At 36.9% G+C, this 23141-nt stretch overlaps 1 protein-coding gene across 4 annotated transcripts in view; it reads right to left on the bottom strand.

Moving 5' to 3' along the window:
* MACROD2 (mono-ADP ribosylhydrolase 2) overlaps positions 1 to 23141 on the bottom strand; it is a 2160736-nt gene that overhangs the window by 2067267 nt on the left and 70328 nt on the right. For all 4 annotated transcript variants that reach the window (XM_058287576.1, XM_058287574.1, XM_058287575.1 and 1 more), the window contains exon 3: positions 14204 to 14299. In XM_058287576.1, the coding sequence (XP_058143559.1) occupies positions 14204 to 14299 (96 nt within the window). The remainder of the gene's footprint in view (positions 1 to 14203; positions 14300 to 23141) is intronic.

Genomic DNA, 23141 nt, shown 5'->3' with positions numbered 1-23141 from the left:
TGAGTGAAAATCACAGTGCTAGTAGGGACTGGACTGCAGCTCTAGCCTAAACCCCAGCCCCACTTCTGGCAGGAAGGAAGCTGGGGGGACCAGCACCACCTCTCTGGGAAACTGCAAGCCATGCCACAGGCCGGTGCCCATCCTACTCTAGTAGCACAAGCTGCCTCAGGAGTTATTCTGTGGCTGGAGTTAGAAGCTCCATTTTCCATAAACAGCGGAGTTGTCCACCGACCTCACCTACTGATTAGCAGACTCAGCTGGCTAAAGTATAATCCTAGGAACACCTAGGTTTGAGCCCATCCTAGTTGGAAAGAGTCCGGCGGCCACCATTTTGACTCCACCCCTGGCATGAGGGGAAGCTGGGCTGACTGAAAATCCAGTGAAGTTAGGGCCTGGCTTCTTTCCACCAAGACTACTGCAGCCCTAGCGTAGGCTCCAGTCCCACCTCCAGCAGAGAAGAAGCTAGCGGGACATGCACCAGGCTCTCCAGGCAACTGCAAGTGCTCTCCACAGGCACAGACTGAATAGTCAGAGACCTTGGGTTGCATTCTCGCACTGCAATAGGATAGGAGACTTGCTGGGTATCCTCGGCCTCTCTGGGCCGAGTTTTCAGCCCACACGAACAGGTTTGTTGAGTGCCTTCAAGTCCATCTCCACCTCTGTGCCCCACAGGATACGAGGGGTCTGGTGTTCCTGTGGCCTCTCAGGGCAACTGCAGGTGCTTCTGGTCTGCACAAACCCTACTACTGTGCACCTGTGGCTCCATCCCCATCCCCAATAGGACAAGTGATGGAGGTGTTTGCCCAGCCTCTCTGGGTAACTGCAGGTGCTTCTGGCCCACATAGTCTGGACTGATGGGTACTTGTGCATACACCCCCACCCCCAATAGGATAGGAGGGGTCTGGTGTTTCCTCAGTCTCTCTGAGGAATTTTATATCCAGCAAGATCATATTTCAAAAATGAGGGTGAGATTAGAATATTCAAAGATAAACAGAACTACAGAATTTATATCAAAAAGACCAGCTTTACAGGAAATACTAAAGGGAATGTTAAAGCCTGAAAAGAAAATACAGGCAAGAGAGGCATGGAAAAGAGTCTAGAAATGATGACTGTATCAGTAACAGTAACTAAAAGTCTCAAAAACAAAATGGCACATAAAATGCAAAAATCAAAATGGATGAAATAAGAACTGCCTTTACAGTAATAACACTGAATATTAATGGATTAAACTCACCAATCAAAAGACACAGACTGGCAGAATGGATAAGAAAATATGAGCCATCTATATGCTGTCTTCAAGAGACTCACCTTAAATGCAAGGATACCAATAGTTTTAAAGTGAAAGGATAGAAAAAGAGAGTCAATGCATGCAGTAACCAGAAAGAAGCTGGGGTAGCTATACGTATATCAGATGATATAGATTTTAAAACTGTTATTAAAGACTAGGAAGGATATTACATATTAATAAAAGGGATGTTTCACCAGGAAGAAATAACAATCATAAATGTATATTCACCTAACCAGGATGCCCCAAGGTACATGAGGTAAACACTGGCAAAACTGAAGAGAAAAAGAGATGTCTCTACAGTAATAGTTGGAGACTCCAGTACACCTCTCTCAGCATTGGATAGAACATCTAGACAGAGGGTCAAGAAAGAAACAAAGAGCTTGAATAATATGATAAATGGACTAAATCTAATAGACATATACAGAAAACTGCACCCAAAAACAACAGAATATACATTCTTTTCAAGTGCTCCTGAATCTTTCTTCAGGATAGACCATATGTTGGGTCACAAAATGCAGATTTCAATAAATTTGACAAAATCAAAATTACACAAAGCACTTTTCTTATCATAATGGAATAAAGTTGGAAATCAACAAGCAGCAGAAAAAGGAAAAATTCACATATTTATGGAAATTAAACAACACAGTTTTAAATAATCAGTGGGTCAAAGAAGAAATATCAAGAGAAATCAATAAATATCTCAAGACGAATGACAATGAGAATAAAACAAAAACTATGGGATGCAGTGAAGGCAATGTTGAGAGGAAAATGTATACCCCTCAGTGCTTATATTAAAAAAGAGGAAAGCACTAAAATCAATGACCTAACTACACAGCTGGAGGAACTAGAAAAAGAACAGCAAACTAATCTCAAAGCAAGTAGAAGGAATGAAATAACAAAGATCAGAGCAGAAATGAATGAAATTGAAAACAAAAAACAAAAAACAGTAGAGAGAATTAATGAAACCAAAAGTTGGTTCTTCAAGAAGATTAACAAAATTGACAAACACTTAGCTAGACTGACTAAGAAAAAAAAAAGAAGATGCAAATAAATGAAATAAAAAATGAAAATGGGAACATCATTACTGACTCCACAGAAATAAAAGAGATCTTAACAGGATACTATGAACAACTTCAAGTCAAAAAAGTAGACAATGTGGATGAAATGGAAAAATTCCTAGAAACATACGAACAACCTACACTGACCCAAAGAGAAATAGAAGACCTCAACAAACCAATCACAAGTAAAGAGATTGGAACAGTCATCAAACAGCTCCCCAAAATGAAAAGCTCAGAACCAGACGGTTTCACAGGTAAGTTCAACCAAGCATTCAGGGGAGATTTAATACCAGTCTTACTCAAGCTCTTCCAAAAAACTGAACAAGAAGGAGTGCTACCAAACTCATTCTATGAAGACAATATCACCCTAATAACAAAGCCAGATGAAGATATTATGAAAAAAGAAAATTACAAACCTACTTCTCTAATGAATACAGATGCAAAAATCCTCAATAAAATACTTGCTAATCGAATCCACCAGCACATTAGAAGAATTATTCATCATTATCAAATGGGTTTTATACCAAACATGGAAGGGTGGTTCAACACAAGAAAATCAATCAGTGTAATACACCACATTAATAAATCAAAAAAGAAAAATCACATGATTTTATCAATTGATGCAGAAGAGACATTTGACAAAATACAGCATTATTTCTTGATAAAAAACACTACAAAAGATAGGAACTAAAGGAAATTTTCTCAATATGATAAAGTCCATATATAAAAAAACCCACAGCTAATATTGTACTCAATGGTGAAAGAATGAAAGCTTTCCTGTTAAAATCAGGGACAAGACAAGTATGCCCACTGTGACCACTGTTGTTCAATATAGTGCTAGAGGTTCTAGCTAGAGCAATGAGGCAAAGGAAGGAAGGAAGGAAGGGAGGGAGGGAGGGGCATGCAAATCAGAAAGAAAGAAGTAAAACTTTCACCATATACAGATGATATGATCTTATATCTAGGAAGTTCAAAAAAATCTACAACAAAGCTGCTAATAAATGATTTTGGTAGAGTGTCAGGATACAAGATCAATACATAAAAATAGTGGTGTTTCTATATACTACTAATGCACAATCTAAGGCAGAAGTCAGGAAAAAAATTCCACTTACAACAGCAACTAAAAGAAACAAATATTTAGGAATAAACTTAACCAAGGATGTAAAGTACTTGTACTCAGAAAACCATATTGCATTGCTAAAAGTAATCAAAAAAGACCTAAATAATTGGAAGAACATTCCATGCTTATGGATTGTAAGACTAAATATCATTAAGTTGTCAATTCTACCCAAATTGATATACAGATTCAATGCAATCCCAATAAAATTCCACCAGCATTTTTTAAACAAATAGAAAACACAATAATGAAATTAATCTGGAAGGGTAAAAGGCCCTGAATAGCCAAACATCTTAAAAAAGAAAAGTGAAGTTGGAGGACTCTCATTTCCAGACTTTACATAAGTGGTAAAAACAGCATAGTATTGGCATAAAGATAGACACATAGATCAATGGAAGTGAACTGATAATTCAAAAATACATCCTTACATCAATGGCCAAGTGATTTTTGACAACCTGACAAATCCACCCAGCTGGGACAGAACAGTCTATTCAACAAATGGTGTTGGGAGAACTGGATATCCATAGCCAAAAGAAAGAAAGAAGACCCCTGTCTCATACCTTATACAAAAATTAACTCAAAATGGATCAAAGGCCTAAATATAAAAGCAAGTACCATAAAGCTCCTACAAGAAAATGTAGGGAAACATCTTCAACACGTGGTGGTAGGTGGTGGATTATTAAACCTTACACCGAAAGTTTAGGGACCTCCTCAAACTTAAACACTTCTGTGATTCAAAGGACTTCATCAAGAAGGTGAAAAGGCAACCCACTCAATGAGAGAAAATATTTGGAAACCACATATCCTATAAGGGTTTGATTTCCATTCTATACAAAGAGATCATACAACTCAACAATAAAAGAGTAAGCAATCCAATTTAAAAAATAGGCAAAAGATTTAAATAGACGTTTCTCCAAAGAGGAAATAAATGGCCAAAAAGCATATGAAAAAATGTTTCATATCACTAGTTATTAGGGAAATGCAAATCAAAACAATGAGATATCATCTAACATTGCATAGAATGGCCATTATTAAAAAAAAAAAAAACAGAAGACAATAAGTGCTGAGAGGACATGGAGAAATAGGAATACTCCTTCACTGTTGGTGGGACTGTAAAATGGTATAGCCTCAGTGGAAGACAGTTTGGTGGTTCCTCAGGAAGTTGAATATAGAACTGCCATATGATCCAATAATTCCTCTACTAGGAAAATATCCAGAATAACTAAAAACTATGACATGAACAGACATCTGCACACTGATATTCATAGCAGCATTATTCACAATTGCCAAAAGATGGAAACAAGTGTCCATCAACCAATGAATGGATAAACAAAATGTGGTATATAAATATGATGGAATACTATGCTGCAGTAAGAAGAAATGAAATTGAGACACATATGATAACAGGGATGAATCCTGAAGACATTATACTAAGCAAAGTAAGCCACACACAAAAGGACAAATATTGCATGTTCTCATGAACATGAACTAAAAACAAATAATAAACACAAGGAGTTAAAACCTAGAGTACAGGTTATTAGGAGATAAGAAGATGGTTGAAAAGAACTACTGATGCTTAATGTATGTAGAAGTTTTAACTAACTTGATGTAAATGTGTGGAAATGGATAGAGTTGATGGTAACACATTATAGTGAGTAGCAACCGGTTTATAAATGGGACTGTGGTTGAAAAGGCAGTCTGGGGAAATAAATGTCTATTGAAAGAAAGCTATAGAATAATCTAGGGACTCAACACAGTGAACCCAGAGATGGGTGAGAATTGTGGTTGAGAGAACAAATGCAAGAGTGTCCTTCTTTGAGCTAAAGCAGATATACATCACTATTGTGGGTGGCAGGAATGTAAAGAAACAGGGGGAAACTACCCCTGGTATAGTGGTTAACAACAATACTGTAATATTCTTGCATCAATGCCAAATATTGTACTGTGTAGATAACGGAGGTGTATGGAAAAAGTGTGCCAAATGTACACTATGGGCCATGGTTGCTGCTAATAGTCTGATGATATTATCTCATAATCTGTAACCTCATCAAAAGGTCCCATTGACAATGAGTTAGACACCCACAAGAATGGATTAAGATTAAGAACGTGTTTTTCTGGGATACCATAACTCTAAGCCACCAGAGGGAGAGATCTTCTCACAAAACAGATTCTACACTGCAGGAAATAATGCTAGAAACTCCAGACCACCAGTGCCTATATACATGGCCCAAGCCCATCCGAATTTCCCTCCTGAAAGACTATTAGCAAATTTGGACTTCTTTAATCATCTGCTTTTAGAAGTACCAAAATGTCTCCTGGTAGTCAATGTCATTGATGTCGGACACATCAAAAGTGCTGACTTTTTAAAGACAGAAATTGACCCTCCCAAGTCTTTACCAAAATTATTCCAATACCCTATTAAGCCAGAGCAATAAGTGGGTTGATCCCAATTTTTGAGGAATTAATAAATTGGGGTCTCATTATTCCTTACACTAGCCCTGCAATATCCCCATACTCTGTCAAAAAGTCCAATGGATGGGGCTACCACTTTGTGTAAGATCTCAGAGAACACCCTGCTGTTCCTAAGCCCAATACATTGCAAGCCTAGATTCCAATAAATACTAAGTGCTATATAGTTACTGATCTTTGTTCTGCTTTCTTTAGTACGCCTGTTCATTTAGATAGGCATATAGAAAGGCTAACAGTATACCTTGATAGTCATAGAAGGGTCAACAGTATACCTTGACAGTCATACCTCAAGGAGTCACAGAGGGCCCTTCCTATTTCTCAGACACTCCAGCAAGATTTAAGTGGCTTAGAATTCCCTAATGGGTATATACTCCTCTAATATGTTAATTACTTTTTGTTTTGTTCAGATCCAAGAACTGCTTGTCAATGGGATTCTCTACATTTACTTACCCAATTTGCAGTAAAAGGACACAAAGCACTCAAAAGCAAATTACAAATTGTTAAACAAAAGGTCCTTTACATCATGAGTTAACCCCAGAAAGTTTATCACTATTCCATTACCATCTCAAAACAACCCAGAGTTTTCCCTGACCTAAGACAACTTAGAGGATTTGGAAGGACTTGCCAGTTAACTGCCACCAGTATGTCCCAAATTTCTCTCAATTAGGTGTTCCTCTCTATGAATTAACTAAAACTTCAGCCCCTGAACTATTACCACAGAAAAAACAACACAAATTGGCTTTCATTCAATTAAAAGAAGGCTTAACACAACCCCCAAACTTTGGGTTACCTAACTACAATCTACCTTTTTCACTGTTTGTACATGAAAATCAAAAAGAATTGGATCATGGAGATCAACTTATTGTAGTCTTCAATTAGATTTGGTAGCAAGAGCATTTCCAGCTTATCTTAGGGCAGTAGCTGCCACAGACAAAATGAATGAGGCATTTACTGAATTAGTCCAAGGACACACCTCACAATTATAAGCACACACATGTCCACCAGCTTTTAATTTCAGTGAAAACTCAGCACATATAAGCTAGCAAATTGGCTTCTTAGATATTATTGCTTTCCCCTCCAAATATCCACATCTTATCCACATCTACCACTATAAATGCTTCAAACCCTGCAATACTGTAGAAGGGGTAACTCATAACTGTGGAATGGTAGTTCCTAAATTATTTTCTCTGCAACCAGATTTACAAGAAACCCATTTGATTAACCCAGACTTAATACTTTTTTGTAAATAGATCTTATCTTAATACAGAAACAGGAAAATATCAGACAGGTTATGTAGTAATCACTAAACAGAATTGATTCAAAGTCAATCAACTCCCAAACTTAACACAGTAAGCTGAATTAAGAGGCTTAACTAGAGCTTACCATCTAGCAAAAGAAAAAATTGTCAATATCTATCTGACAGTGGATATGTATTTGGAGTAGTTTATGATTTGGGAATATTATGGAAGTAACATAATATTTTTCCTGACCTCATCAGTGTTAGAGGTTTGCAATAATTAACAAGCTATACCTCAGTTTCCCCTGATATGCACTGGGAAAAAGGTAAACCCCCACCCCGTGTGGCACTTGCCCACAGGTTAAACAAAGGAACCCTGTAGAGACAGGAGTAAAGGGAAATAGAGATCTTCACCATCTGCACATCAGAAGGAGATGGAGATCTTTACTATCTCTACCTGTATATCAGAGGGAAAGGGAAACCTTCATATTTACATATCAGAAGAAATAAAGAAATCCTTTAAAACGCTACAGATCAAAGGAAACATTTGATCCTGCAGCATTCCAAGAAGTCAGGAACTCCCTCAAGCCCCTCCCACTACCTCACTCACTCCAACCCTCAAACCCCCTCCCACTATCATTTTCCCGCCTAGGAAAGCTCTGTATAAATTCAAATCCCCCCTTTCCAGGAGTGGGCTGAAGTCTCTCTTCAGACCCCCACTATGCCAGTGGGGGGACTGAAGTCTGTTCTTCAGACCCCCTCCTTTGGGAGAGCTTCTCAATAAATAAATTCTTTGCTTATGGTCAATCAGTCTCAGTGTCCCAGTAAGAGCCATATTTTCTCCATCAATCAGGAACCCCAATGAAAAAGGCAAACAAGTAGCTTAACTATAAGAAGCACTATTATTACCTGAACATATATCGATAATAAAAACAGAAGCTCATACTTGTAAAACTGAGCTATAATACAAGGGAGAAGGCCCAGATGGCTGCTTGGTCACCCAGAGTCCTTAAAAGAACCTGTAATCAGAAGCCTCAATGAAGTAATCCCTCATGGAGTCCTAAAAATGAAAGGCATTATGGTCAAATATTGGTGGGGAAATTTTGACAAGCTTGCCAGAAATATAAATATAATGCATGCTATACCTGCCTCACTCATAATATAGGAAAAACTTTTAAATTGGCACAGATTCCCCTAGGAGGCCATTTGAATCCTGGCAGGTGGACCTTATTCAATTACTAAGATTCCTGAGATGTAGTTATATTTTGGTAATAATGATTTTGTATGTTCTCTGGATGGGTTGAAGTATTCCCCTGCTGGAAGGCAGGTGTAACTACAGTACCTAAAAAAGTGTTAGAAAATTATTTTCCCACTTGGGGAGTTCCCTTCAAGCTCTATAGTGATTGTGGCACTCATTTCACTGGTCAAATAATTAAAGAGCTTTGCAGAGTCAGCCCCATTGATCAACACTTACATCATCTTTACCATCCTCATACATAAATATCATAATGGTATACTAAAATTAAAATTGAATAAAATTATCAGAAACCCTAAATGTACCTTGACCTAGACGCCTGCCACTGGCATTGATTGATATAAAATCTACACCTTCTGGCAAACACCATTTGACTGCATATGAAATTATCACTGAACACCCTATGCTTTGGGTGGTGGGATTTTCCCAAGTGACCCAAACAGAGACAAAAAGGACATTCTCCAGCACTGCAAGGGATTGACAGAAAAATCTCAAGGTTATATTCAACAGGTCCAAGAAGTTTTTAGGGATCCTCCACCACCACCAAATTACTTGCTTAACAACCTATAGCCTGGTGATGACTTTGAATTTAAGAGACATAAAAAAATATAATCATCTTGAGTGCCACTGTTATGGGCCTTATCAGGTTTTTCTAACTTCTCACACTGCTGTTAATTACAAGAAATAGAACAAGAAATAGACCTTGAAGCAACTCCCAAAATGGTTATGTGAGTGTGTTGCTAGTAGCACAAAACTGACACAAAATTAAAATTAACTTAAAAAAATCAGAAGCTGTCAGCTTTTGAGGTAGACAGCTTCCCCAAGATTGCAGAACAAGTAGATGATGTCACAAGGAGACAGCTTCCAACTAAGATCAAAGAAGAACTTATTGAGCCTCACTTTCCTTATTCAGTTACTATAGTTCTCATAATAATAATTGTCATCTGATTTATATTTCTTACTTCTCAAATTTATTTGTCTGTCTTTTCCTCATTGCCAAAATGATTCTATTGTTCCTTCATATTTCCTGATGTATAAGTTTGACTATTCATCCTTACACACAAGCATTAAGCTCAGCAGCAAATGGTTCTGATTGCTGGATTTGTCATCATTACACTTACAACTTTTGCTATTGCCAGTAAGACACTCCTTTTGGTATGAAACATTTGCTACGTGAATCAAAGACCTGAGTGGGGAGGTGGGGGGGGAGGGGACTCTCCTAATTACAATGATAAGTCCTTTTTCCTTTCCAAGAACCTGAAACCAAATATCTCTTGTACATTTTAGGTAACCAAACCAGTAGGACCTTTTTAGGACAAATAAACCAAAGAAGGTAAACTCACTATTGGGTTCAATTAAATCTCACCACATAGAATATTATAGGAAATTGTACACATACTCAATTTTGTAACCTATCAGCCCCTGCCCCTCATTCGGGGTGTCCATGCATTCCCTTAACAAACCCTCTGTCAACTTTTAATTTGGGTGCCACTGTTAATGCAGCAAATTATCCTGACTTGGCCAAACAAGGAACCTTCCTTCAAACTGCCCCAACTTAAAAGCAAACAAAAGCCTATCTCTTATCTCTCAAAGGAACTAGATTATACTTCTATTGTAGCACAGATTTTATCTAACTTTACACACAACTGGCTAGGACTTTATGGGTTGGGGTATTTGGTTCCTAACCTCCAACTTCTAAAGTCTCTAGAAGCTACTAGCAACATTTTAAATCTTAGGTCTTTTGTGCATTGACTTAAAAGACATTCTAACCTCTTAAATAATCAAGCCTTAAACTTTCACTCCTTTGTTAAGACAATTTTTCCTGATTTAAATACTTACAAACTAGAAAAAAAAGCCACTAGAAACAAACCTAGATCTACTGAACTGACATTGAACTTTACCTTCCCTATGATCCAGAATTCCAGGTAAACACAGGCAACTGACCAGGAGAAACCTTAAAACTCTACTGACAGCAATCCAGGATTGTACCTGTGCCTTAATACCTGATAATTGCTGCTTTACTCTTCTGGAATCATAGAAATGAATATAATGGTATTTTATTCCCTGGGGGAAAAAAACACATACTTACCTGGACTGATTTGTTTCTGGAAATAGGAGGCTGGTTTAATGGACCCATAGGAGAACTTTTAAGAATCACATTAGGTGAATTTGTTTTACTAGCTATGTGCCTTATTGGTTATACTTGGTGTTATTCCAATGCAATAGCCTGATGGAACAAATCACTACTGGTCTTACAGCATCAATTAAATTTAATAAGGAGGCCACAACAGGAGATCCTGCAAACACAAATTGAATGCAGAAACCAGAAAACCCAAATTATATGACTACAACATATTAAGCCTGACTATGAGGCCTTAGAACATCCTAAGATACAAATGTTACCTATGATTTTTTTCAACAATAAGTAACCTTTTAATTTCACAATTAATATACTAATAATTTTAGGCATTTACTTACATGTCCATCAAAAATTATAGAGATAAAATAGGGGTTGACTTTGATAGTCTGAGACTAAAACTAAAATTGAGATAAATAAAAGACTTCCTGACTCAGAGACACAGCTGTGACCACAATTCATTCCAACAAATAAGTAACCCCAAGAGTATAAAATGTAATTAAACAGCCACCCAACAATTAAGACAAGAAAAACAGCGCAATACTACAAGTAAAAGAGCAAAATTGAGACCACTACGGCAACCTGACATTGAGACATCTGTGACCACTAAGAGACAGATGTATGACAGCAATGAGTGTTCCAGTCAAGTTCCCAATGAGATCAATGAAAAATGACCAGAAGAGGAGACTGTTAGGTAAAATAAATTGACTATCTCCCTTGGCAGTGCTGGGAGCACCCCCTTTTCTGAGAAGTGATAGGAATTTTGCCCAAAGTTAAAATAAGTATGGGACTTTCTAAAATAAATGGAACATACCCTGTAAAAGTTCTAGTTTAAGTAATAATTGGAAAAAAGCTGATTTCCATCCAGTAGAAAAAGCCTATCAGAAATAGACAAGTATACTATAAAACCAATCTCTGACCATTCCCCACTTTATAAGACCCTCCTTTATAATACAGAACTCAGTTGTCAAACAATTATTATAACATTCCCTTTGGAAATCTCCTAAATGCCCTTACAAGTTAATGTAACTTCCTAATTATCTTGAAACTCATACTTAGGCTTGAGATATCCTTGTTTGAACAGATTCTCACATGGGAGGTCCACGGTTCAAACCCCGGGCCTCCTTCACCCGTGTGCAGCTGGCCCATGGGCAGTGCTGATGCGTGCAAGGAGTACCGTGCCACGCAGGGGTATCCCCCGCATAGAGGAGCCCCACACGCAAGGAGCATGCCCTGTAAGGAGAGCCGCCCAGCGGGAAAGAAAGTACAGTCTGCCCAAGAAAGGCGCCGCACACACGGAGAGCTGACACAACAAGATGACGCAACAAAAAGAAACATAGATTCCTGTGCCGCTGACAACAGAAGAGGACAAAGAAGACGCAGCAAATAGAGAGAACAGACAACTGGGGTGGGGGGAAAGGGGAGAGAAATAAATAAATAAAATAAAATAAATAAACCCATTGTGTTTATTATTATTGGTAACTCAGTTTCTTCTGATAGCAGTGATATCTGATTAAAAACTTGTATTGAAGAGAAATTCATGAGATCATTTCTAAGGGTTTTTCCTAGGAGCCCCTGTAGCCCTGTCCCCACAGGCGGCTATCTTTCTGGCCAACTTAGCTGATACGCCTGTGTAGCCATCAGACCGCCAGGAACGGCGCCCCCTGCTATCCCCGCCCTCTCACCCCCTCTCTAGCCAATCCGTCAGCTACACGCCAACCCCTATCAGTATAAAACCTGTAGCACTTCCTCAAATAAACGGACTTGCGCACAGACCTGGTCTCCGTGGTGTCTCCCTGCAGCGCCACGCGTCCTCCGCGCCCGAGAGCCCCCGAGCGCCCTCTCCTGCCTAGGGTCTCTCCCCCTCACCGCCGCCCGACAAGCCCCACAAGTCACAGAAAAAGTAGACATCTTGATGCCCAGGGCCACATACGAATGGTCCACAGAGCCTAGAATTACCGGACACTTGTAGTCTATGAGGTGGCCTGGGGATGGAATTCTATCCAAAAGGAGTGATTCATATTGGGTGGAAATTAAATGATCCACACAGATCCTTTTACATTAAAAGTTTTACATTTTAGAGAGGCTGCAGAAGGAACAGAGGTGAAAGGAAGTATGGAGGAACCAAAAGGATGCAGCTACAGTACAAAACAACAGATACCCAATTATGAAAGAACAGCTCTACTGCTAAGTTGCAAGAACTATAATATGTCCTGAACAATGTTCAGTTCTGCATGAGGCCCTCTGTTCCTACCACCCCATGTGAATTTATTCAACACCCAAGGGAACCTGAGCATGTTCCTTTTTTGTGACAATGTTGAATTTTACCTGAGCCCTGTCCTCCTGGAAAACAGCAATAGTCAAGAAACACCCCCCTCCCATTTGGGTTCCAGGTAATGGTTTACTGCAAAAAGTCACCCTATTTCACATGACTTAAAGACTCATAAATGATCCCCTTCTTTACCTAAGACAAGATCAGACGAAGACCTTCCAAATTCCTATTCTTCGTCTCATAAATGATGAGCTGAACTCTTTGTCCCCATTGACCAATCTGGACAAAATGCCTGCTGAAATGACCAAACCTTAGTCACCCTTGAGCAACTGACCCAACCCCTTTTTAAGGACCCCTCCCAAGAATCAGGTGACCTCAGAGAAAAAAACATTTCCTGACCATCTATCTCATCTGTCACCCACTCTTCCCATTCCTCCACACAGTTCTTTTTATTCTTGTTTATTCCTCCCTATAAAGGAAAAGCAGATTTCTGACTGACCTTTGAGATGCTTTTAGATCTCACAGTCAAAGTGTTCTTATTGCAATAGTCCTCCTCTCCCTATTAAAATAGTCCCCATTCCCCTATTGCAATAATCCTCCTCCCCTATTGTACTAACATTTTTGAATAAAGTCTCTCCTTACCCAAGTCCAGATTTGTTTTTATTTGACACTTGCAACCCACAAAGAGCCTAACTTTACCAAACACAAATTAAAGCCTTTAAATATCCTTTTAATAATGATATTTATTTTTATAGAATCACACAACTATTATGTATTTCTTGATATATATAGCCACATAATAAAATAAATAGGAGACAGCTTACAATCAATGACGTGTTAACATATTTTGGCAATGTTCAACTAGAAAAATTACGTATTAATTATTAAAATAACTAAAATATACCTGTTGGAATGAAGGATTTCATAACAAAAATGAAAACCTAAAATCAAACAAAGATTTTAAAACCACTGAAATAATTTCTTTATATTTTACTTTTGTCTGGTGTAAGTTTAATCACCTCTTTAACAACCTATTCAAAAGAAAAAGCTCAATAAACTTTTATTTATGTTGGGTTTTGTTAACTCAAGCATGAAGCCCACAATAATATAGCTGCTAAAGCACTTTCTGAAGAACTTTCTGTAATTATCTGTTGCTTTTCCAGTGATCCAGTACCCTGGTCTCAACTTGGCATGGATACCCTCTATAGTTAGCGCAATAACTGCAGCACTTATATAAATCTTCAATTTTTTTAATCAAGAAGGGACATACATAAGACATGTCTATACCAGGAAGCATTTTTTTCTAAAAAATATTTTAATATAATAAATACTCATATAAAAAATCCATCACAGAAAAATATACTACTCACCCGCATTGACTATAGCATCTACCTCTAGCAATGTGATGTCACCTCTATAGAGAGAAACTTTTTCACTCAAGCTTTTCTTTTCCTGAGTATTTTCTTCTGTAATAATAATAAAAAAGGATATACATTAATAGTAATATTCTTACAACTTTATGAAAACTTTCATACAAGAGCCAATATAGGTCACATTCTGATACATTAGACAAGTGTAAATAAGTGTGTAATTAACAAGGGTGTGGTTCTCTATTTTGTATTCTTCAACACAGATGCAGTGTCGCATCTATAATGGGCATTCAATAAATGTAGGAAAGCTATATCAGCAAAAATTCAACATCTGTTATTAATTTTATTATGAAAATATCCATTTCACAAGAACGTAAGAAAAAGGTATAACTACCAAGACAAGATCAATCTTCACTGTGAAAGAGCTTATATCTATTTTGTTCATTACCTAAAAGGTATCCTTGAAAAGAAAATTAATTTGAGCACAAAAACCTTTAGGTTCAGCTCTCTGACAAGTAACAAGCTGTCCCTCAGGGTGGGCTATATCAAGGAGAATATCTGAATATGTGAAACTTCACCTTTCTTATCAAATTGTACTAACCTGTAACTCTAGAAGTGGGTTTTAGCTGAGCACATACATGCTGTATCAAAACATGCTTGATCAGGTGTCCCCCGCGTGGGGGAGCCCCACGCGCAAGGAGTGCGCCCCTGAGGAGAGCCGCCCAGCGCGAAAAGAAAGAGCAGCCTGCCCAGGAATGGCGCCGCCCACACTTCCCGAGCCGCTGAGGACAACAGAAGCGGACAAAGAAACAAGACGCAGCAAACAGACACCAAGAACAGACAAACGGGGGGGGGGGGGGGGGGGGGCGGGGGGGGGGAAGGAATTAAATAAATAAATAAATCTTTAAAAAAACAAAACAAAAAAAAAACATGCTTGATCAAATGTCAGATGTAAGAAAATGGTGGTGCAGTGGTAGCTGTGAGCATTATTTTTACTATTATAATGAAGCAAAGTTAACTTTAGGTCAAGCTTTTCTTAATTGTGCATGTCCTAGTGGCCAGACCCAGTTTATTCTAGTTCTAAAGTGAAAGACCAAAACAGGATCTCATCCAGATCTTATAGTTAGATCATCCAATAGTCTCACTACTATGAATAAGGTGATATAAGTTTCCTAATTAATGTACATAAAGGGGATGGAGTTTTAAAACTAAAGAAATGGAAACTTTAAAAAATCAGTAGGGAGGGTTACTTTTTGTTAGAGGTTAGTGAAGTGGCAGCTCCAAAACCAATCGGTATTATTATCATCATTTGATAACAGTGAAAGGGATAGTATTTTGTTTATACTGTTAACAAACTTTCAACATTTGGCCCAATGGCAAATACTTTGAAACTACAATAAGACCTTGAATTGCATATCCAAACCCTTTCTAACAATAGAGCAATCTTTACCCAATTAGAAAGTCCTGATTCTCACTTAAAGGATGTTGGATAACAACAAGTATTTTGTGGTTTTGTTGCAACAGTTCTGGATACTTGGACTAATGTGAACCTAGAAATTATAAAGAACTCACTGAAGATGAGTTTCAGGGCTCTATCACGCATTAAATTGACGAGCATTTCCAAAATGAAAGCAGAAAGGTTGATTGTTTCAAGTTTGGAGACAGAATAAATGGAATCCTAATCCATTCTCTATTTACATTTGTATTGATGAGATTTTTAAAGATACATGACAATAAATCGCATATTTCATTCTCCAAAAATAAAGAATTTGTTAAAGAATAATATTGGAAAGCATCAAAGTTAAGCCATTTATACCACAGTTCAGTTTCTTAAAATAAATCCTAATTTTTCATCTGCAAATTTTAAAAACGAGGTATTTTGAGCCTAAAGGATCAATCAATTCAACAAACTCAGACTTAACTTGCTGTGACATGTCACTCAAGTAAGTTACTCTAAATGGTCTTTACTAGAATTATTAGCATCATGAAGAAATATTTATCTCTTGATCATTCATTTTACGAATTCAAATTGAAGAGCAGGCAGGGTGGTCCTCAGTTGGTTATGTTCACTCAGCATAGCAGAATAGAGAGACACACTGAACTAGGCTAGGAAGGAAGAGGATTTGTTTGCCTGAACTGCAGAAATTCTAATATTTTATACCAATAAATAATTGAGGCAGAACTGGACACAGGTTCCTTCATTAATAAACTAATTAAGGGGTTGACCATTGTGTGTGGGTACCAAACCAGGGTGAGTTACTCAGAGATAAAGGTTCTGGGATAGGAAAGCACAGCATAGAGGTCAGTCACAAGGCATCCCATATGGATTTTTCTTTTTTTATTTCTCTCCCCTTCCTCTCTCCCCTCCCCCCCCCTCCCCCCTCCCCCCTGCCCCAGTTGTCTGTTCTCTGTGTCCATTTGCTGTGTGTTCTTCTTTGTCCGCTTCTGTTGTTGTCAGCGGCACGGGAATCTGTGTTTATTTTTGTTGCATCATCTTGTTGTTCTGTCAGCTCTCCATGTGTGCGGCATCATTCCTGTGCAGGCTGCACTTTCTTTCGCACTAGGTAGCTCTCCTTACAGGGCGCACTCCTTGTGCGTGGGGCTCCCCTAAGCGGGGGACACCCTGCGTGGCACAGTACTCCTTGTGCACATCAGCACTGCGCATGGGCCAGCGCACACAGGTCAAGGAGGCCAAGGGTTTGAACCACAGACCTCCCATGTGGTAGATGGACGCCCTATCCACTGGGCCAAGTCCGTTTCCCCCCATATGGATATTAAACAAGAGGATGGAGTAGTTACAAAGCTCATTACAATGCCTCAATATTTATGCTTTACTGGACTTTTGTGGTACTACAAAATGAGCATCTTTGTCCCTCAGTAGCCAGATGTGTATTTGTTGCCCAATGCTATGCCTAAAGGGCTACAATTTGATGGTATTAATAATTATCAGCATTTCCTTGAACAACAAATCAAGACCAGATGGCATATTTTTAAACACCAACTCTTCTCAATGTAAATTACCACTTAGAGGTCACCTCTTTTATTTGCATAGCAATGCATTTTCTTCCTTTTCATACGACTGTATGCCCATCAGCACTGATCCCAATATATCTTTTCCCATGTCCTGGGTTTTCAGTAGTAAACAGGACAAAAACTTACCAAGCATTCTACAGTACAGACACACATACACAGAGTACCAATTCACATTTTGTACATCACTGGTTTTCTCCAATTACAAATTGACATATGTGTCAGCGTACACACGACAGTAATTGCTATCCCAGGCTGTATACTATTGATATTACATGACATTCAGAAGTGGTATTAGAAAAAAAATTGCTCCTTCTGCTTCCTACTCTAAGGAGATTTTTATTAACTTTGCACTGGTTTCATAAGCTTCTCAGTTATAGTCCGACATGTCAGAAAAAAATTGTGAAAGACTTGATGTGGTAAAAAAAAAACACAATGGGTGGTGTCCAGCTTAATTTACTCATCAGGGTTATATGCAAACTTGCCTTTTCTTTGAGTTATTTAAAGTTCTGTAAATTGTAGAAAACTGGTGATAATGCAAATTATTCTTGTCCATAGTAATGCAAATGGTTAGATTTCCTGGGATGCAACTGATTATTGTCCTGTGAACAATTTGCATTATTTTGCATTCATTTCTCAATTTATTTCAGCATTTCTTACTGACTATATATATGTGGTTCTCTGAATTCGCCTTTGAACCAGAGTTAAATAGAATTGTTGACATGTGCTCATTTTATATTTGTATGAGTCACAATCTCACATTTATTTTTAAAATTCATTATAATAGACATTTTTATTTAGTTCTATTTTATTTACTTAAATAATACTCGTATACTGTTTACTATGTGCCAAGTGCTTAAATTTTGACTCCTATATCCTCATAACAAATGTATGTAGTACATATTACTATCATTTTTTTCATGTAGGTAAGTAAGCTGAACCACACAAAAATTAGATGGTATGACTGAGTACAACCAGTGCGAAGCTAGGATTTAAACCCATGCAGTTCATGCACTTAACCAGCACGCTATGCAAGCTCTCATATACCTATTTTTACTTCCAAGAGTCCAACATTGAAAGAAATGTCTGTTTATATGCTGTTTCTGCTTTTAGTTGCAAAACACAAAATGGAGCAATTTCACCCCCAAAAAAGCATTGTTACTTTTGCCATAGAAAAAACTTAATTGGTTTGCCCCACTGATTACCATATCTGAAAATAATGCAAAAACCTCAGTAGTTTTTTGCTTTCATTTGATAAAATTTCATAATATACCACGTAGCTGGGAGTGGAGAACTACACAATAAAACAAAATCTGCAAATATTATTATATCTCTCCATTTGTGTTTTCATTTGTTTGTTTATGCAGAATCATCAAACTTGCACTGCAGATACATTTGTCCCAACAGATACTCTATTTACACTGAAATGGTTTATTATTTATATTTATTACTTTACTCTGAGTTCCGGCACTTATATGACTATTTCTTCTCTATTCTAGGCATCAGTAAACCACTTCACAGATATTGATCTATTTAATGAGGTAGGATTATGATGCAATGCCATAGAAAAAACAATAATAGCAAATTTAACCAAGCACACAATGTTTCACTAATGACAGTGAGATATATTAGAAAAGACAACTATTAACTGACTCTTAATTGAGATGAACTGATTAATACTATCCTTGTTTCAAAAGCACAACTTTTATGACTATAACAATTACTAAGAATATAAGAAAATTTATATAAAAACCATAATTATAATTTACTTACACTTTTTAATTATATGTGAACAAAATTATTTCTTAATTTTCCCTCTGGAACTGCCAAACCACCTGGAAAGCCACTTGACAAACAGCTAAGGGTCCATCACTGCGTCTTCAGACTATACTTGGAAGACTAAGATTCTGGCGGATATTTACATGAGTGCCTGGTAATACTTCAAATTCTTAGGTTTCCCAATATTAACATGCCCTGTATTTTAGCCGCCATGCACATGATACAAGGACACTACCAAGGAAACAAGTTGATTGACAGTCCTACAACAAGGTGCCTACTGCCAGGGAACTTCTTCCATTCTGAGGATACCTGAAAGGTCACTTTAGTTTTAATCCAGCCATGTGGATACAAATTTAAATTAACATTCCCTCTCCTTAAAAGAAAAGCAAAAATTTACTCAGCGACTATGAGAGCAAAAAACAACAAAGATATAGCAAAAATATATAGAATTTAGTGTTAAAATTAAACTTATAATCAAGGTGATCAGAAAAATAATTAGGGATTCATTAAAGAGGCTTTAAGGACATACATTCTGAGAACGAGAGGAACACCCAGATGGCAGAGTGGTGGTAATGAACACAAGTTCTGGAAGCATGGTGCCTAGGTTTAAATCCCAGTTCTGCCATTTACTACTACCTATAAGTGAGATATTTCAATATAGCATTAGTCATATTTCACCTCTGTGGGCCTCAGTTTTCTCATTTGTAAAATGGGGATAATACCTACCTCATAGGGCTATTGTGAAGATTAAGACCTCCAATTTCCCATTTTTACCATAATCAGATATATAATCCAGTGGTGTTAATTACATTCTCAAAGTTGTACTACCATCAACATCATCCATTACCACAACTTCTCCATCACCCTCAACAAAAATTCCATGTCAATAAGTTTTTTGTTTTTTGTTTTTTTTTTGGTACGAGGGGATGGAGATAAAACCCAGGACCTTGTATGTGGGAAGTGGGTGCTCAACCACTGAGCCATATCAGCTCCTTTGAGTTGGTTTTTCGTTTCTTTTGCTTATTGTTTATTTTTGTTTTTTCTAAGAGGCATCAGACACCAAACCCAGTACCTCCCATATAGGAAGTAGGCACTCAACTGCTTGAGCCACATCCACTCCCCCAATTAAGTTTTTGATTTTTCAATTTTTATTTTTTAAATACTAATCCAAGTTCTTGATTAGCTGAAAATTGTACATCATTCCTTTTACTCTTTTAACTAATATTTTCATTCTATTTGGCTCACAGAATTTTATCAATGTAATATGCTTGAAAGTTTTCACTAACCATCCTATAATCTCAGATCATTAAAATAAAATAAAAAATCCTTAAAATATAAGGTCATAGAAAGGTTCAAAGTAAAAAAATTAACAAGATATACCAGGTAAACAATAATCTGAAGAAAGCTGAATTAAGTATATTAATATGAGACAAAATAGACTCTAATTCAAAAAGCATGATTATATATAGAAAGGGTCACTACATATAAAAAGTCTTATTTTCTAAAGTGTAACAATTCTAAACTTGTAAGTACCTAATAAAAACAGCCTCGAAATATATAAAGCAAAATTGAAAGAATTACAAGATGAAATTGATAATTCACTATCAAGAAAAGAGATTTCAAAAATTTGTTACAATCATTGAGAGATCAACTGGAATAAAAACTAGCAAAGCGATGCATATTAAAAGCTTGATTTATTATACTTTCTAATTATTCTGTTAAAATTGCTATATCTATTAGAAGATGGTTAGATTTGATATCTGAAGATATTTTTGCAAGTGACTTTATTGTTCAGATATGCCATTATTAAAAATGTACCTAGGCTCAAAGTTCTAATAATTAATACAAGTTGAAATTGATTTTCGAGGGTATCTCCTAGGAGGTTCACTTCAAAATTTAAGTTCTGTATATTAAATGGTTTCATATACTTTTGAAAACTTGGGTGTGCCAATGTATTTCCCTGCAGGACAAACATTTCTACTAGTATGTATGCCCCTTTTTTTTTAACAAATCAATTTTATTGATACACAACAAACATACAATTTATCCAAAAGGTATAATAAATGGTATTTACTATAAGTACACAGCTGTGTGTTCATCACTTCAGTCATTCTTAGAGCATTTTCATTTCAATAATAAAAATCAACAAAAAACAAACAAGAAAATTCCTCACCTCTCAATCTCTCTACACTTGCCCCACTGTACACAGCTACTGTTTCTGGCTATTCTGTCCAAAGTGTATAATCAATGACTTTTAATATAATCTACAATGTTGTACATTGATCAACTCAAAAATTTAAAACAATTTCATTACTCCAAAAAGAAAGATTCTGTACCCCTTAGCATTCCTTCCTCAGATCTACATAACCACTAATCTTTCATCTTTATAAATTGATTTATATTTACATTTTATAAAAATGGAATCATACAATACATAGTACTCTGTATCTGGTCTCCTTCACTCAGTATTTTTTTTATCTGATATTAACATTTTGTACTATTAATTTACATTTGTTCAGCTTCAAAGAAAAAATGGTCCTCTATATGCAGTTCTGCCCATATTCATATTTCACATATACTTCACATAATATATTTAGTTCATGATAGGGCAATCAAACAGTATTTGTCCTTTTGTGTCTGGCCTGCTTCACTCAACATAATGTCCTCCAGGATCATCCATGGTGGCATATGCTTCACAACTTTATTTCTTCTTACAACTACATAATATTCCATCATGCGTATATACCACAATTTGTTTATCAGTTCATCAGATGATGGACACCTGGGTTGTTTCCACCTTTTGGCAATTACGAATAATGCCGCTATGAACATCGGTGTGCAGGTATCTATTCGTGTCACTGCTCTCAGTTCTTCTGGGTATATACCTAGCAATGGTACAGCCGGGTCCCATGGCAAGTCTATATTCAACTTCCATACGAACTGCCAAACAGTCCTCCACAGTGGCTGTACCATTCTCCATTCCCACCAACACAGAATAAGCATTCCTATCTCTCCACATCCTCCCCAACATTTAGTTTTCCAACTTTTTAATAGCAGCCAAGTCTAACAGATGTGAAATGGTATCTCATCATAGGTTTGATTTGCATTTCCCTAATTAAACATTTCAACAAAACGTTGAACATTTTTTCATGTGTTTCTTTGCCATTTGTATTTCCTCTTTGGACAGTTGTCTTTTCCAGTCTTCTGCCCGTTTTTAAATTGGATACGTTGTCTTTTTATTGTTGAGTTGTATGACCTCCTTATATATCATGGCTATTAAACCCTTTTCAAATATGTGATTGCCAAATATTTTCTCCCATTGAGTCAGCTGCCTCTTTACCCTTTTGACAAAGTCCTTTGAGTTGCAAAAAAGTTGGATTTTGAGAACATCCCATTTATCTATTTTTTCTGTTGTTGGTCATGTTCTGGGCACAAGGTTTCAATTAAGTATTAACTCCCTATTCCCTAGGCCTTCCCAGTCCATGGTAACACACATTCTAGTTTCCAACCCTTTGAATTTCCTTATTCTAATTATTTCACATCAGTGAAATCATATGATATTTATCCTTTTGTGCCTTATTTCATTCAATATTTTCAAGGTACTCTATGTTGTGGAAAATATATCAGGACTTCCTTCCTTCTCACAGCTCCATAATATTCCATTGTATGTATATACCACATTTTGCTTATCCATCCGACTGTTGATAGACACTTGGGTTGTTTCTATTCTTTGGCAGTTGTGAATAAAGCTACTACAAATATCAGTATACAAAAATGTTATTTTTTCGATTTTTTAAATAGTACCATTCCAGTGGATATAAAGAGGTATCTTGTGGTGTGTGTGTGTTTTTTACTGTGTTTTTTTAAATTTATTTATTCATTTATTTATTTATTTTAAAGAAAGCTTAGATAACATAAATGATACATAAAAAATATAGGGGATTCCCATATGCCCTACTCCCTCCCCCTTGCACACTTTCCCACATTAACAACATCCTTCATCATTTGTTACAATTGATGAACATATATTGAAGCACTGCCACTAACCATGGATTATAGTTTACATCATAGTTTACGCCCTGCTCTACGCAATTTTTTAAGTTATGACAAAATATATAAAGGCCTGTAT

Source organism: Dasypus novemcinctus, chromosome 24 (assembly GCF_030445035.2).
Source record: "Dasypus novemcinctus isolate mDasNov1 chromosome 24, mDasNov1.1.hap2, whole genome shotgun sequence".
NCBI classification, from domain to species: Eukaryota; Metazoa; Chordata; class Mammalia; order Cingulata; family Dasypodidae; genus Dasypus; species Dasypus novemcinctus.
This window is presented reverse-complemented; position numbering and strand designations above follow the sequence as displayed.